Genomic DNA, 17,434 nt, shown 5'->3' with positions numbered 1-17,434 from the left:
CTAAGGCCAGAATGTTCCCAGAGTTCCAGGATGAAGCTTTTGTTCTGACCTCAAGGAAATTCTTGAGAAGGTCGAACAGACAGAGCCTACAGCAGAGCCATAATAAAGAGATAAAGAAAGTACTATTAATGATTGAGAAAAGCCTGTGATTAGGGTCCTAGATGATGGAACACAAAAGTAGCAGCTTACTAAGAGTCCAATTGGAATAATTCCAGCCACAGCTACTTAAACTTGTTCACAGGATAGCAAAAGAAGCTATTTTCTCTTGATGCAACATTAAATATGGTTTCCTTAAAGTACTAAAGGATAGGTAATGAGGTAGAGAAGCTTCTATTCATTGATTATAGGAGACACTTCTTCCCTTGGATTAATAAAAATCAACTAGTTAGAGATATGATCTGACAAACTTGCTCACAGACTTAGAAGTTATTTTACTTAAAGCCATTCTAAGAAGCCATTTATGCACAGAACTCCTAGTCAGCCTAACAAAGGCATTTCCAAACTAGCATGCAGTTTATGTAGGTAACTGAGGACCCAAAACATAACTTCAATAAACTTGAAACATTCAAATACAATCCATAAAAGTAGTAGGGAATCTGTTCCAATTGTATGGCTGTATGTGAGACAATACTTGCTTTTCTCCTTGACCTCCCTCTGAAACATTCTGTTCATACTTAGAACAGAATACAGGGTTTTTATTTCTGACTATTTCTAATTACTAAAACAAACTCTGTCTTAAACCCAGTCTAACTCATCTATGCTTTATGCTTGTAACTCACATCAGATGTAGAACCCATAATAACAGGATCCTTCCAGGACTCCAGGAATTTCACATTAATTCTGTGGTTTGGTTTTTGTCTGTTTTGTTAAACCATTGATTTCATCATCAATTGTTTAACAAACATTTATACTGGCATTGCCACATACTGGCTTGGCATTTCACAGGATTCTTGTCTACCTTCTGTCTCCAATGCCAAGGTAAAAAAAACCCAAGTCAACTGCCACATAACCACAGAACAAAGTCAAAAATCCATGGAAACAGTTACGACCTATGAATTTTGCTTGATTCAAGTTTAGATATAGATATTACTGTTAATATCTACATTAATTTGTATAATCCAAATAAATGAGCAAACTTTTAAGCATCAAAAATACTGCTTTCAGAGCATTCAAATCATCTTTCCTTTCTTCATCCCAAAAGAAGTAGAATTAAGGACTGCTGCTAGTGTACGAAGGACACAGCCGAGTATCATGAACAGAACTGATTTTCTTTGTACTTCCCCATCTCCCACCTCTTACTGTATATTAGTTTATCATGCTTCCAGTCCCACAGATCTTTACTACTGGGCTTGTGGTAAACCTAGGTTGGTGTGAATCTGTGTTACTATTAAGATCCAGCTAAAACACCACAAATACTACCCGGATTGATGTACAGGCAAGGACTGGTTATTACAGTTAAGGACTATTATAAAGGTGGATTTTAGAAAGTACACTTAGAACAACAATTTGATCTGCAGATTATCAGTGTATTTTCCTGTCAGGAAAAAGCACTGCAACCTGTATTTTATTATTCTGCTGTACCACTGAGTTTCAAACAGAACATTACCTTATAGGGGGAGATATGAGTGTCTGAAGGAAAGGCCAACATTCCCATCACTTGTCGAACCTCATCCAGCTGGCTTCCCTCAGCCTGACTGAAATGCTTTCTTGCATGTCTGAAACACAGAATTTATACCTTTATTAGATAGCCTTGTTCCTAAAGCAAGGAAGTTTACATAATTATGTAAGATTTCAGAGAAAACTCTAGATTCTGCTCTCAATACATGAACTCCAAGAGGTAATGCATTTGAATGGCTTGAAAAAGTACACCCTGCAAATGTGAATACAAGAATGACTGAGAATTCCCAGTTATACACTGTAATTTCTAGAAACCAGAGCTTACTGTAGCATGAAGTCTTACCTCGCCTACATCCAGGATGACAGATCTACAATTATTGAAGAAATGCGTCTCCTTACGCAAGCTCAATGTATCACACTTATTCCTTTGGCATCCACTTCCAAGCGAGAGAAATGCAGTCTGATAATCAGCTATTCCAAACCATTAAACATTAAGAACGTTCAAATATCTATCTTGTTTATACTGACATTTGAGAGAATGTTTACTTTTGAAGGAATGAGTTAGTCTTTTTATAGGCTAGAAAGCACTATCACTTTCTGTGCAGACTACAAGGAATTGCAAGGTAATGTGGTTGAAAACACCTTAAGAGAAAATTTTTTTGCCAGGGAAATAAAAACCTTAAGTAGAACTTCAGAACAAGCTTTTGTACTTTAAAGCACACTGATTGTAGCACATATACGCAAAGCTTAAAACTTGGAGACTTGAAAGAAGTGACAGAATTCCCAGAAACTTAAAGTAAAAATACAAACTTTCATGGTTTTCAGGAAATTAATACTAAGAAACCAGAGAATTATCATCAGATTATAAGGATATTCAGCTACTTTAAAACCCTGCCTGGAACACTCCCCCACCTAGTCTTCAAGATCACCAGTTTTCAAGGTGCAGTTTAAGTGTGCAGGAATACCCTTTAGCCTTTAAACTGGATGATTAGTTCAGCATTTGTGCTGAAGTTCCTGTTTTCAGTGGTGCACAGATATTGCACAGTAGACTGAGCATAGAACTAGTGCTATATTGAACTTCTAGCATTGCTTTAGTGTAGAAAACTCTCGTGATGCTGTATTTTCTCCACAGTTTGCATTATGGGGAAGATACCAAGTTATGTCTTAAGAGCTTTGGTGTTTCTTCTTATAAAGAGTCTTTTTTAAACTTACAAATTACTTTTAGGAATATACAGGTTTTTCCAATTGCCCATTTCATGTGTTGAATTAAAGAAATAAAGTCTTCCCCCCCCCCCCCCAATTCTGTGTTCTACTAAGTACACTTAGGTCATCAATACCATGAGAACAGTCTCTTTAGCAGTGTTTCAGTACTCCTACTTCCTCTCCCACCCAAACCAGGAAACAATGGAAGTTATGTAGGACAGACTGTTTCCACCCAACTTCCTATTTTGGGTGAGCAATTCAGGAATGTAAATATTGTTCCCCAGGTGATTACTGTTATGAGAGCAGAAGTACAAAACCCATGGCCTGAGAGGAGAGACTTGGCAGCCTGGACATACTGGGAGAAAGCTAAAGTAAGTGCTAGTGCAGAGCTGCAGATGAAAGCAAGAGCTATTTAGAAGAAAGCTGAGGCAAAGCAGAAAGTTCAGACCTACCAGTAAAGCAAAAGGATGGAGAAGAAGAAAAATCAGTTAAGATTAATTATCACTGTGCACTTGTGCTCTGTTATGTTAAAACTAAGCAGATGTTTAGTTCTGCACCAGCCTTGTGGTCCCACTTCCCACCAGGCCTTCACAGTTTGCTCTTAGAGACAGCATTCCAACAATATGACCCACTTTCTTGCAGGAAGACCCTGAGCTGCAACAGGCAAATACTGCCCACACTTACTCCACATGTTCAGGAAGAGCTAGAATCAACATTGATTTTGTGTATGTATGATATATAATCCCTGTGTGCTAACTGATCAAAGGAGAAACACCCAGAAAGCCAGTGTTTCCATCATTTGTAGAGTACGGAACACTGGGATGTGGTGGCCATTTTGGGGTCAGCCGGAAGGAATTAAGTCTTCTAAAGAGACCTTCTGTTAGTCTTCATTTTCTGACTTTACCTTCCACCTATGCCCCTTAAGACAATAAGCCTATTTTCCCCACAAAGCCTGCCTTGCCAGTGTCTGAACTTCATCCTCCGAGTGCCAGCACATATAAATTAACATGCAAGAGTACCCTTAAAAGAGAAGCACGTTCATTAATTCATAGCACTCTGGAGTCATTTTTAGATTGGGAAGCAAGAAACAGCACTATGTGAGTACTGGTGAATGCACAACATTTAGAGAACACCTTATTTGCCATCATGCCATTATTCATCCATTCTCTTTTCATTCAGCTATTTCCATCACTTTGGGCAAGCGCTGTGTTCTTGGAGGCATGTCTGATCCTTAAAATGCGTATTTACCATGTTTTAACCACCATTAGCACACAGTAGTCAGTATGGCCAGAGCCAGGAGACCATCACTAAACCACAGAATTCTTTTGACAGATCAAATTAATAGGCAGAAATAGTTTTTCTCCACATCCCAAACCGATTCTGTAAACTCTGTGGGGACAAAGTCCATCATCTTTTGTTTGAAACTGCTGTCCCTCCATGTACCCCATGTGGGTACGGCAGGCATATTGCACTTGACAAATCCAAGAGTGAAAGGATATTTATGAAGACTTGATTTACAGTTCACTGTCTACTAAAGGTACATTAAACTGTTAATAAAGTGTAAGTTACACTGTATGGTTATACCTACATATGCCTGAATGTAAGAATGAACCTATTTATCAGGAAGTAGCAACAACTGAACACAAGTATGAGGTGTTATCAAGAAAGGACTTGTTCTCCTGCTCAGCCTTTCGACTGACTCCAGAATGCCTTTATCTCAGGGACCAAAATGACTACCAGAAAAATTTGTACTCAGCGTGCTCAGAAGTTTTCTTTCTATACGCCTGCCAAACCCCATGCCCCAGCCCACAACAAACTGTTTATTCAGCCTTATAGAAGTTTACCAAGATGAACAGACTGTGGCAACCTTTTCTTATCCCCATGCACCATCAGCTATATTTATTCCTTTTGTCCTTTATAACCAAGAACAAGAAGTGCACAGGGTGTTTTGTTAAGCGTTTAGCTAAGAACTCCGTGTATCTCTGGCATCCCATAAAAGCAAAGTAGTAGAATGCTGTCAGATTTCCCAGGATGAAATTAGTGAGAGCCCCGACTGTGTGAAATTAGTGTCATCAGTCATTCATTGTTACTCTAATAAGTATGAGCTTTACAAGAAAGACCTAAGGAGACTGTGGGAGTTAAAACCGAATGATACAAGGCAAAACCTTTGATGCACTGAAGCTTAAGATACTTCTTCTTTGTAGTCAAGGAATAGTTTTCGTACATTCTTGAAACTCGCACTTTCAAGACTACTCTGATGAGCTACCTTAGAGGAAGCTCTGTTTGTACTCCTATTCTAAAATGCTACAGAAATTCAAACGCTCACTTAGCAAGATGTATGCTTTTAAAGCTCACATTAATTCTAACCTAAAAGCAATGTGTCACTTTAGGGGTTCTCAGCAGGCAGCAAGCAAAGCTTTCAAACTTATTTAAACACCAGCTGCGTTTCAACAAAATGTCAGTTCTCTGAGTTCCACTCGTACAGGAAACTACTTGGTAAACAGCCTCTTTCTCTGCTTTCTAATGGATGCCTGACCTATTTATTGCGCCACGGACACAATGCTGAAAGAATCCTGCTGCAGGCACTTAACAGAAGCAAGCTAATAAAAACACAAGTTGCAACAGTTTGCTAGAAGCAATGAGATTTATGCTACACCTTCCCCAAATATATTCCTTTTTCCATTACATATTCATTTTGAAGCAAAGGAGAATAGTAAAAGCTAACATTTTAGAGCCGTATTATTTAAGGAAAGTGTTGAGATTTTGAACTCTGAATGTACCTATTTATCAAAACTCACCCTGATAAAAGGAGTGGATTGAGATACAGAACTTCTGTGGCTCCTTTTCATTTTACAAGTCATTATGAAGTCAAGGCAGCATTGTTATGACTGGCAATTTATAATTGCTGAGTACAAGATGTATGTCAACCCTGAATTTCAATAGGTATATGCAATATATATGCTTCACCCCTAACAACATTGAATATCTTATGCCTATTTGCAATGTAGATGGGGCTGTAATTTTTAAACCTCAGAGGCCATGACAGCACAAGTTATTCTGCACCAGGAGTGCTTGGTCCTCTTGAGGGTTGACAACTTGCAAATTTTAACAGTTCCAGTGTGGAAAAGGGATCAGAGGGAAACAAATATCCAGTAGCAACAATAAACCTTATCTGCTTTGTCCTAGTTCTCAGCCTATCACCTTATTTCAGCTCTATGTGTGCCCTCTGCTTTCCAACCTACATCAGGAAGCTGCCACTCAAAGAAAACAGTTTTCAGAGCATGGACTACTCATTGTTAAGACGCACGACTGCACATTTGGCAGAGAAGTAAACTTAGCAGAGAATGAGGCTAAAGGCACAAAGGCACAGTATCCGTTGGCTATAAAGAACACTGTGGACTTCAGAAGATAGATAATGTCGTTGAGTGCCTTTCATCCTTTTCATAAGTACCTGACAAGTCCTTAGGACTTGAGAACTCCATCAAAGGGTAGCTGCACATCTCTAAAAGCCAGCATGTAGGTGCTTGGTTTTTTCTTTAATTATTAACATTAAAATTAGCTACAGTTTATCAGATTGCACATTTGCATTGGCTGGGATCAAACCAATGATTTAGGTCCAAGTAGGGCAAAGTAGGAATGATACAAGTTAGGGAGCAACATATTTGAATGCAATTAGAAATAAGCAACTGAAAATAAGCCGAAAACTTCAGGTGAGTAATTCTGGGAGTGGTGGTAGTATTAGACTGGCCTTTCCACATGCTTCTTTTAACTTCCTTTATTCTTGTTTTAAATAACTCTGGCGCCCATTGTATTCAAGAAAAGTTATGTGGTTTGCCCTGCAAAAGTTTCTACATCTAAAACTTGGGAATGAGCTAGAATGCTTTCAGCCTGTGCTCATGTTATGATAAATTATGTTTTCTATAGCTTTGTGTTCCTGACCAGCACAGAACTTTGCCATAAATACAAGCTCCTTCCTGCTGGTTTCAATTTCTGGAGCACCTACTATGGTTTCTAAAGGCAGGAAGACTTGAAACTCCCTTAACATAAAGATTATCAGAAGTGTTAAGCAGCAACAGTGTGATCACCAGAATGTACCAGCAAAGCTTCAGTTCTGGCTGTAAAGCTTGTCATTTCTCCAGAGATTTAAGTCTTCTTAAAACAGAACCTGCTGTGAGTTCCTCCCTCCCTTGTCCATGTGTAAGCTGCCACTTGCAGCATACTTTGTGGCGCTGGCAAGATCACCGCTTATCAGAATTATCGACACACTTTACAGTCCCACTATCAGAATTCCATTCAGTTCAGCAGAACTGGTTTCCTGTGTTATCCTGCAACATTACTGCAACACCTTAAATCAGGATCACTACCTTTAAAGCATAATACCAGCACATGAAGCAATTTATAAGTATTGCCATAAAGGTTGTCTTGTAGTTGAAGTCAGCCAGTGATGAGGTCTAATTCATACCACCTTGAGAAGAAAGTAAAACTGCTCAAATTAGCCCCCAGTGAACTAGCTCAAAAGAGGTGAAAATGGATATTGAACTAGTTTCTTCATTTTGGTCCAGGGAGAGGGAGTAGTGGGAATAACAGAACACAGCTCACTGTTCTCACAGACATGACAATAGAGAACTCCATTCAATATAAAAGGTGAACCTGACCTAAAGCACAACTTACAGAACAAAAAGTTTACTGAAGATAGTAAAACAGAAGACGACTCAGTAAAAATTGAAATGTTAAACTTTAGATGGGTGTTTCATTAACCTATTAGTATTTTGCGATTAAAACTTGAGTTCTTATGAGAAGCGAGCTGCTCCTCTTGGAAACTGGATAAGGGTAAATGTGGTCATTACATTGTATGCCACAAGAAAATACCATTATTTTATAAAAGTAAGAAGATACCAAATTTCAATGACAACTAAAGTTTGTCAAAAGGTGCATTTGTGGAATGACACCTGGCCTTAAGAAGAAAATGCAATCCCAGCTTAAATCAAAAGACCGATTACAACACTAGTAAGATCCATTACAGGAGTGGGGCTTCTGGGTGCTGCAAAATGTTTCTAATGAAGCATGATACCATCTTGTTAAGAACATGCTTTGGTAAGCGCCCTGATTTCATACCTCACAGCATCCAGTCTCTTGTTCTGTCGAATGAGTTCGATGAACTCCTGAATCCTTAGGCTGAACTCCAGACAGCTCTGAGATTAAAGACAAGACAGGGTTTTAGATGGTGCCAAAACTGCACTGCAAAGTATGTTAAATACCACATGTGCACAACAAAAAAAAAAAAGCATTAATAACATGCAACCTTGTTTGCTTGCTTTTAGGCATTCATGCAATTGAAATGCTGTCTCTGTGGAGAAGACATCAGCCCAGAATTCCCTAAAAGCAAACAAAAATCTCCTCTTTCCCTCCTTCAAAACTCCAGTCTTTAGCAGGGATAAACTTTTTCCTAATGACTACAAGCATCGTTACCTGAGATGCAAGTGAGCGTAAGCAACTGCTTTCTTACTTTCTTACAACTTAAAGTAGTAGATTCAACACCAGTTCAGGGCTATGTGATAACTTAGATAAGAGGTCTACCCAAAGACTGCAAGGAAGAAACAAGTCTGAACACTACTTTGAAAGTCCCCAATATTAACAACAGCCAGCACAGAGCTCACGTTGCTGCAATCTCCTCCCTCCTTTTCTTCAGAAACTTCTATCCCGCTCTTGTTGGCAAAGATCTAAAAAGCCATGCTGGAAACAAGTCTCAAACAAGAAAACCAAGTGGCATTTACCTGTTTCTTTTGGAAAAAGGTAAAATGTGAAGCCTAATGAAGCTGACAGTGTCCCTTTAAATCAAATTCCATCAGCAGTTCACAAAATCTATAAAACAGCTTGGAATATGTGGAATTAAAAAGATCCCCCCCCCCCCCCCCCCCAAAGAACAAGTTGCTGTGCTTCTTTATAGGGACACAGTCAACTCTTTTAATACCTTAAGAATACAATGACAACCCAAAGTCCTCCGAATCTAGAGAGGAGTTGTATTCCCCGAGTTATCAGGCTCCATTCGGGAAGTGTTTTTTATTTCCCCATGCTTCTAATGAACAGTTGCCTTTTGTTTATTGTCCATCAGCACAGTAATATCAAAATTCCTCAGTGACTTCGACAGGAATTTGAGCAACTCCAAATCTATCAGTTAACTGCTTGGGGGGACTACTGCACACCCTGCAACAAACAGTTTCTTTTCAGATTTGAAATGTAACCCATTTGAACGTAAAAGTGATGCATTCTGTGCATAGATGTTAAGATATAGACGTTTAAGGAACAGAAAGCAAACTGTTTTCCAGCTATGCATTTTCCTGTACTCAAGCCCATGTTTAGCAGAGAATAAGAATTTATTATTTTAAATTTTCAAACAGGACTATCATAAAATACTGTTACTCAATCTACACAAACCCACACAGAGAATTTTAGTTCAGTTTGTTTCTATGACAAAACCAATCAAGCTTTTATTCTTAATGATACTAAATCCTAGGGCTTATTATTTCATTAAGATATTTCAACAGCAAAAAACCCCACTGCATCCCAAAACCATCTTCAGAGACTGTGTTTTGTTTTTATAAATCTTGAAGTAAGCTGCAAGCCAATGGCTATATGGGCTCTGCAGACAAGTAACTAAAGAGCCCTAGACAATCAGGTGATGCATACACCTCAACTTCGTGTATCTTCAAACAATTCCACAGCACGTATTCACAGCTTACACAGCTCACATCTGTAGAGACCGCAAGTCTGTAAATGCTCTCCCAGGCCAACATACCATTTAATTTTTAGCTTAGGCTTGCATTAAGGTGGTGGCTGGGATTTTAGAACATTAACACTGATGAGTAGCTAAGCAACCAGAAACAGAAGAATTGTTCATTTGTGTCGCAAAAAAGAAGCACAGTGATTTCTCCTCTTCTAACGCTGATCTCTCACAACTTCAGTTTTGGTTTTCGCTTGGCTTAGGAAAAAAAAATAAATTAGGGCTTGCAGAAATAGATTTTTGTTTTACAAAAAGAGGAATGGGGAGGATGTTCCTTATTTATTATTTGTTGAAGATTTGGTGATGAAAAAGATGTTCAGATTTTCTTTCTTATATTACTTAATATATTAAAGATTACACAAGGGGGATTTTTTAGCAATATAATTATGCAGTAGTTACATACCAATTCTGGTTTTCCTTTAAAGGCTTCCATAACAAGATCATCACTGTCTTTAGAGTAATCACTGGTCGATTTACTTTTGCATCCCATCTTCAGTTCATTCTCATTTTGGCGCCCCTGAGTGACAGAGAATGTCACTCTTTGCTTATCATTAAGAGCACTTAAACACTTTTTAGTTAAAGAAAGCGCTTAGTTTAAAAAGATCAGACACAAACGTTGTTGAGGGAGGCAGGGATTTTGGTTAATATCAGTTAAAAACAGATTTCTGCAAGCCCTATGGAAGACTACAGCATGGTTTGAAAGGCACAATTTAAGAGACAAGGGAATTTAAACCCACTACATAGGAACAAGTAGGCAGCATGTTCAGATCATGGTATTCAGTGGCTAGAGAAAGACCTACCATGTTTATTACTTGATTACACTCTGCTTTTATTCTTGGAAAAGCATTTCAGTAATAGTTTCTCACACAAAATTAGTTCTTTCCTCAAGTTCTATTTTATTATATGCAACACTTAAATACTAAGGCAAAAATCTGTATGAAATACCTTTCGATGTTAAGCATGTGGACACTGGTTTACCATTAAATACCTTCATGTATAAGCTGAGTTATATTCTCAGCAGGATGCAAAGAATCATAAATGCAAGTTCACATGCACAAGACACTGCATACTTCAGCATTTACACGTGTAAGTCACACTGAAACCAGCTGAATGTTATTAGTTTATTTGAGCACAATTTGTTGAGACAACACTTGCACCCATAAAATCACCTGCGCCCAGCTTCAGGTTTGGCATTTGCATGAGCTAGTGTAGCTCCAGCAACCTATGTCTTCTTAAAAGGAGAGTATTGTACTTACTGTCCTTACTCTTATACAAGGCCTCATTCAAGACCTATAATTTAAACCAAATTGACCACATCAAATATCCAAGTAGTTTAGAAAACACTTAGAAAACAATTTAAGCAAAACATGAACATGTTATATTTTCATACCTTCATTTTTCTAAGCCTGGATTTGTTATCATGACACCAAGCCAAGCAAGTCATCGTCTCTTGTCTTTCCAATGACTCTTCCACTTCTTTAGCAGTCAAAAACATCTCAATATTTACCAAGTCCTTCAAAAACAGAAAGAAAGCAGGTCTTATTAAATTGCACTGATACTTTACACAGCAATCAACTGTTCAACAGAACTAGAATAGAGATACAAAAGACTGAGACCTCTGGCTTTTAGGACAGCTCTTGACAAAACATTGCAGTGTATTTTAAAGACTGCATCTCCATGCACTGAAACATTCCAGAAGTGACATAGCAACAATATTCTTCTGAGTCTATTTATAAAACAGAATGTGAGAAAACAAAGATTAAACCTAGGAGCTCTGCACAAAGTGACCAGATCCCACCATCACTTCTGTGCGGTTCACACACAGGAGTACTGGGTTTCCTCAAAGCTTGGCTGACTACCTCAATCCAACCATGACAATCTCGTAACATTTGCTCAAGCAAGCAAGAACTATATAAAAGAGGAGAATCTAATTCTACTTTACCTACATCTACAATTATTGAGTTTTAGTTGAAGTCTAATATTGGAAAAGCGTATGAGATCAGGTTAGGTTTATCAGAACAGAACCAAACAGGCCACATGTATACAAATGCAGCACAAGTTGCAGCTTTTACTAAGGACTGCTCTGGTATGCCTTGAAAGTGAGTTTAAAAGGAAAATATTAAGAATATTTAGCTGCATTTTATAGATTGCATGATCATAACAAAACCATGACACCATCAAAAGAATACAGAGCCTCACACTGCTCTAATGGTGGTGTTATCAAATCCAAGTAAGTCAGAGCTAAGGCAGTTACAAGTTGATAGAACAAAATTAAAACTGGACTTCCACTGATACTCCCATCCCCTTAAGGATATGAAAAAATACTAATTTTACCAATGTGCTGGCAAAATGGATTGAAAGAACGCCAAGCTTATTCTATAACAGGAATATCTCTCTATATAAAGTTTTTCTACAAGACCATGAGAGTAATCTTCCTTTTTGGTAGTCTGAAGTTTTTCTGATGATATGCTTAAGTGGAAAAAAAGTGCATTACTCCCCTGTGTGCGATAAGGTGGCCGTATAAAAACCCTCCTGTCTATATAACTCATCTGTATAAGTAATTTAACATATAATGCAGCCATATTCATTACCTTGCTTGCATATTTTCCTTACAGCTGCTGAATGGAAAGACAATTCAATTTAAGTTAAAAATAATACCACTGCATCTCCTCAAGCCTACTTGAGCTGTATGTCCTCTTGATGAACAGCATTTGTTTTTATACCAAATTAACACAAAAGCATTTTCTTCTACATTAAAACCAGGACTGGATATGGTAGGCAGAAACAAATCACTGGTTTCATCCCATTTGTTAGCTTTTTATAGTTTAAGCTTCATCAGAAAAAAATAAAGCAGCATAAGGCAGCATTTGTTTTAAGTCGATGAGCTGGTGAGAGAATCCTAACTCCACGCATCTATCAATCAGATGTTAGCATAGCAATCTTCAGTGATGAGCAAAAAGGTTGTAGCTGCTGCTGAGGCAGACAAAACTCTTAAATAAAAAGAGAACCTCTACATTCCTGCTGAAAATTTCAACTAAAAAAAGGTTCTATTTGATGCAGAAATGCAAATTAGATTTGCAGTTGCCAAAAGAAGTCAAAGCTTGGCAGCCGTCTCTATTAAATAGAGAAGATGTATCCAGAAAACAGAGGAGAACATTTTTAACTAAAAGAGTTTCTTTCAGAACTAACAATCACATTTGAACTGCACCAATAAATAGGATTTTATTCTCTGTTGACTGGAAAGTTAAGGAACAATATAAAGAAAGCATTTAAGAAATCATTTGTAGAATCAGAAATAGCTTTTGCATTTAATAAAAAATTAGTCAGAAGTCTGAATCATGCACATCAACAGAAGAAAAATACTGACACACATTAGGCAATAGGCATCTAAAAAACCCACACGTGCTCTTATCACCCAAGTTTTTTTGATCTGATCATGCTTTCCTATCTTCCTTTTTCAGTGGTGCCTACTCTTGATGCTTCTCCATGGTATATTGCATTAGCTAGGACTAATGAAATAGAAGAAAGGAGTAACAGGATTATTTGGCTTTATAAAAACCACCACAGCTCTTCTGCACAGCCAGCACTGGAGTACTACTTGTCTACCACATCTTGCATGAATAGGAACCAGTTAACAGCGTCAGAACCATCTACATTGGTTCCAGTCAGAAGAGTCCCTATTAAGACCCTAATGCTGAATAGTTTTCTGAAGGTATTCTGCAATTCAGAGTTGTATACGCTGTACAGAAATACTGTCTCAGCTCCCAAAACAGCATTAAGATTTAATATGCTGCTATGAAGAGCCTCTCTTATATAATTTGTTTACATATAATATTGAGTGAATGTAAATACACACTTTTAGAGACATATTGCCACCGGTTCTGCAGGTGGAGAAAAAGCTGAAGCAGGGAATCTGTTGCCTGACACAGCATTCAGCAGCATGGCAAACGTTTTCTGACTTGTATATAAATTAAAAAGCAATTCTGAGGTCTTTAATAACCGTCTTTTGCAACACTGTAAAGTCCTGCCTCATTTCACAACTTCAGTTTTCACACTGTAAAAGTGATTGCTATACTTGACCTCCAGTACTGCTGAAGTACAGGAGAACCCTATGCTGCACATGGGAGTGTTTCAGTACTGTTACTGAAACTTTTACCACAGACTTCCCAGCCTCCTGTGCATCGCCATGGATGTTTTGCCTAAGTTACCTTGCCTTAACTTGCTTACCACTGCAGAATACCTGACCCTAGGTAGGAGGGCTGATTAACAGCACTTAGTCAGGCTTCTACAGTTGTAATAACAAATAGTTTCAAATGGCTCAAGGAGGAGAACTCTGTCCTTAAGTAATGCTGACAATTACCCAGATAGTAAGAGGGGGCACACAGCATAAGTATTCTTCTTTCTAGTACAAGCAAGGAAGTACCACCTAGACTTTATCATTTCTGCTTAAAAAAAAAGCCTACTGGACTACAGTGAACTAAGCTTCCCTTCTATTCAACAGTCACTAACCAGGTATCAGAAGGCCAACTATTCAAGCACTGGATGAACTTTATCATAAACTAACTATTTAATTACATTCCAATGGTGCAAGCCTTAGAGAAAAGCATTTACTATTACAGAAAGCTACTGCACATGAAGGCTGAAGACACTCAAAGGAAATCAGAGTGACTTATTTAAACTAAGAATACATCTATCCATCACTCTGATCTGCCTGATTTACATATATACAGCTTTTAAAATATCACTGCTGCTTTTAAGCTGCAAGTGCCTCCAGGGAGGGAGGTTACCAACCCTATCATTCTGCACACAACTCCAATTATTGAGGTATAAAATACTACAAAGAATGAGGATTCCTTTATCATGATGATTACTACAGATATACTTCTGAGCAACACAGAATTAGAAGAAAAGTGGTAGTATTTCCACATATTTACAGGAATTCTGTAAATACAAACAAACCAGAGTCTTGCTAAAACCAGCAAGTGCCTACCAAACTTGTTCACCTTTCTTCTTTGGTAGGACTTGTGCAACTCCTGATAAAATGCTCAAGTATTTGGAAGACCTCAAGCAAATTTTACTCCCTCCCTACAAAACTAAATCACATCTCAGTAGTCAAAGTATGATGTCCAAGTTCAGCAACAATAACTTAACCCAAGTGGTTTGGTTCAGTCACATTCTAGAAGTGACCTCTTCAAACATGGAATTTATGAGTGCCCCTGGGATGCCTTCAGAAAGATCTGACTTTCCATTTAGACATCAGACATACATAGAAGCATTACATCTGTTTTCTTTTTTTGAAGTAAAACATCCTTAAATCATAACTACACCCCAAGCAAATTGAAGTTTTTCACTTACATTATAATCATTCATTGGTTTCACAGCCATAACTAAAAGACAGCAATACATAGATTAATATGGGAGGTAGAGTTTTATTTCAGAGCAGGTAAAAATTCAAACTTCACTACAAACAGGTTTTAAAGAGTCAACAATGATTTTGTGTCTAAGAGATAAGAGTGCTTCGATTAGTCTGTTCCCAAATGTAAAAACTCAAACTCTTCAATATTCAGTTTCAGATCTAGATGTGTGGCTTTAAATTCGCCAAGACAACTGCCTATGTTTTAGCGCCCGTTAAACAGCAACTTTGCATTTGATCCTGTCAAAAAATGACTTCAGAATCATGTAATAGTTAGGGTTGGAAAGAACCTTCATATCATCTAACCCCAACCACCTGCCATGGGCAAGGACACCTCGCCCTAGACCACGTCACCCAAGGCTCTGTCCAACCTGGCCTTGAATACTGCCAGGGATGGAGCATTCGCCACTTCTCTGGGCAACCCACTCCAGTGCCTGAGCACTCTCACAGTAAAGAGCTTCTTGCTTAAGCAGAATAAAAGCATCATTTCTCTAGTAGCCATACAGCCTTCACTCAAAGTTTATGTAGTGTTCATGCAAGGGGTTTAATTTATGTAACGTATTTTACTGTTTGAAGCAGTCAGGTCAAGTCATTCCTCTCCATCAGCCTCCACTCTGCATATGTATATGTACTTTTTTTTAATGGCATCTCTAGCCACAAGTCTGGAAAGCTGTCAAAATTAATGCTTGATAAAATCCCTTATAATTCACATGAACATTTCTGGCTTAAAATATAAGCCAGAATATTTCACATACGAAATGTGAATCTAACAAGGCACAGAGATGGCAATCAGAGATGAGTAGCAAAACATGAAATACTTGATACTTTCAAATCCCCCCATGAACTATCCTCAAAACAAGATAATTCATCAAAAAGAAGAAAAATGAGGCTTAAGACAAGCTGAAAAAAAATTACTCAGGTGGAAAAAAGGAAGCATTTTATAGAGAAGAAAGCTTCCTTAGTGGGAAAAACCCCAACAGTAATAAAATTGGTTATTTGTTGTATAAAATAGGTGATTCACAATATCATAAAATGCTGTTTATGTATTTTTGAAGATGTAAATTGTCTATTTTTAATTGCTTACTAACATCAATACAGAACTGAAAATAGGCCAGCATGCCTCAAGCATTCAGTGGCTTGCTGCCAAGAGTACGTACCAGAGACAGCTTTAATAAGATTGACTATCTATACATATTACATCCGTAAGAGCAGTACCTTCGTATTACAAAAGGCTTTGCTGATGCACTTGGACATCCACTAGCATGGTAAACATTCATTTAAACTCTTTGTATATAACTACAGTAAACACTGACTTGGACAACTTTAAAACAACTTTAAAAAACACTGTGTTAAGCTTTCAATGACTACTCGCATACTATATACTGCACACCCCCAATCTGCAACATACCCTTCAATGGAATTTACTTCTATACAAATGGAATAGAAATGTAATAATGAACAGTTACAAACAAAAAGGTCAAATTAATCTTCTATATTAGTTTAAAATTTCCTGTGATCAATAGAGAGTAAATCCAGGGATCATCTATAAGCCATGCTTATGCTCCATCCCTGACAGTGTTCAAGGCCAGGTTGGAAAGGGCTTGGAGCAAGCTGATGTAGTAGAAGGTGTCCCTGCCCGTGGCAGGGGTTTGGAACTGGATGAGCTTTAAGGACCCTTCCAACCCAAACCTTTCTATTATTATCATTACACAGCTGGGGAAGAAGGCAGACTCAAGGAGGTTGACAACAGCACCATCTGGGAAAGCATATTTTTACGGTGGGAAAACAGCAAAAAAAGACAGAGTTGGCAGGCACAGGAAGACTGGAAAACACCACAGTAACACTGCCTACCTGAAAACGTGCAGGTGAAAAGTCAGACAGCAAAATAGGCTTGGACTGCAGTAATATGAATTGTCACCCAATTCCCCTACCCCTACACAGGGGAGGAATAAAAAGGTGCTGGTTACAACAGTTACTTCAAAATCAATGTGAAGTCTCTGTAAACTGCTTGAGATTGAAGGGAAACCCAAATTAAGAAAGCAATGCTATAGGTGGTGACTACAGCAACGCCAGTTACTTAAGATCGGTTAAAGTGAGGCATAACTAACATTGAAGCTCCCTTACTCTGCTCATAAAAAAAAGTCTGAAGTTCATTAAGCTACTATTAAGTATTATAATGCTACACACATTAACAGGATTACAGAGAAAATAAACAGCGTAATTGACAGAATGTCCTACTCAAAAGCCAGCCGCAGAGCTAGCTGTTAGGAAAAAAGCAAAGACAGCCAGCCAAACCACAGATTCATCAACAGAAGAGCCAGAAAAGTTATTGTCTACAGAGTAAACACAGTATCCCATGGTGTACACAGCTCAGCTTTCACACGAGAGCATCTTCCATGGCCTCTGTGTAGCACAGATAC

The 17,434-nt window shown here is 38.1% G+C and overlaps 1 protein-coding gene and 1 long non-coding RNA gene across 3 annotated transcripts in view; both read right to left on the bottom strand.

Annotated features, from left to right (window-relative positions):
* The window catches only part of LOC133276290 (uncharacterized), a 380,765-nt gene that overhangs the window by 74,606 nt on the left and 288,725 nt on the right, over window positions 1–17,434 (bottom strand). The gene's annotated exons all lie outside the window — the stretch shown is intronic.
* Window positions 1–17,434, bottom strand: part of MAEA (macrophage erythroblast attacher, E3 ubiquitin ligase) — a 52,363-nt gene that overhangs the window by 3,161 nt on the left and 31,768 nt on the right. For both annotated transcript variants that reach the window (XM_061466926.1, XM_061466934.1), the window contains exons 4-6: window positions 10,992–11,114; window positions 7,936–8,012; window positions 1,607–1,715 (exon numbers count right to left, since the gene is read on the bottom strand). In XM_061466926.1, coding sequence (XP_061322910.1) covers window positions 1,607–1,715; window positions 7,936–8,012; window positions 10,992–11,114 — 309 coding nt within the window. The remainder of the gene's footprint in view (window positions 1–1,606; window positions 1,716–7,935; window positions 8,013–10,991; window positions 11,115–17,434) is intronic.

This window comes from Pezoporus flaviventris, unplaced genomic scaffold, assembly GCF_033815535.1.
Source record: "Pezoporus flaviventris isolate CSIRO_AGI_PZ_B2104156 unplaced genomic scaffold, CSIRO_AGI_Pfla_v1 ptg000002l, whole genome shotgun sequence".
Classification (NCBI taxonomy): domain Eukaryota; kingdom Metazoa; phylum Chordata; class Aves; order Psittaciformes; family Psittacidae; genus Pezoporus; species Pezoporus flaviventris.
The sequence above is the reverse complement of the archived record's forward strand: the minus strand, read 5'-3'. Positions and strand labels throughout refer to the sequence as shown.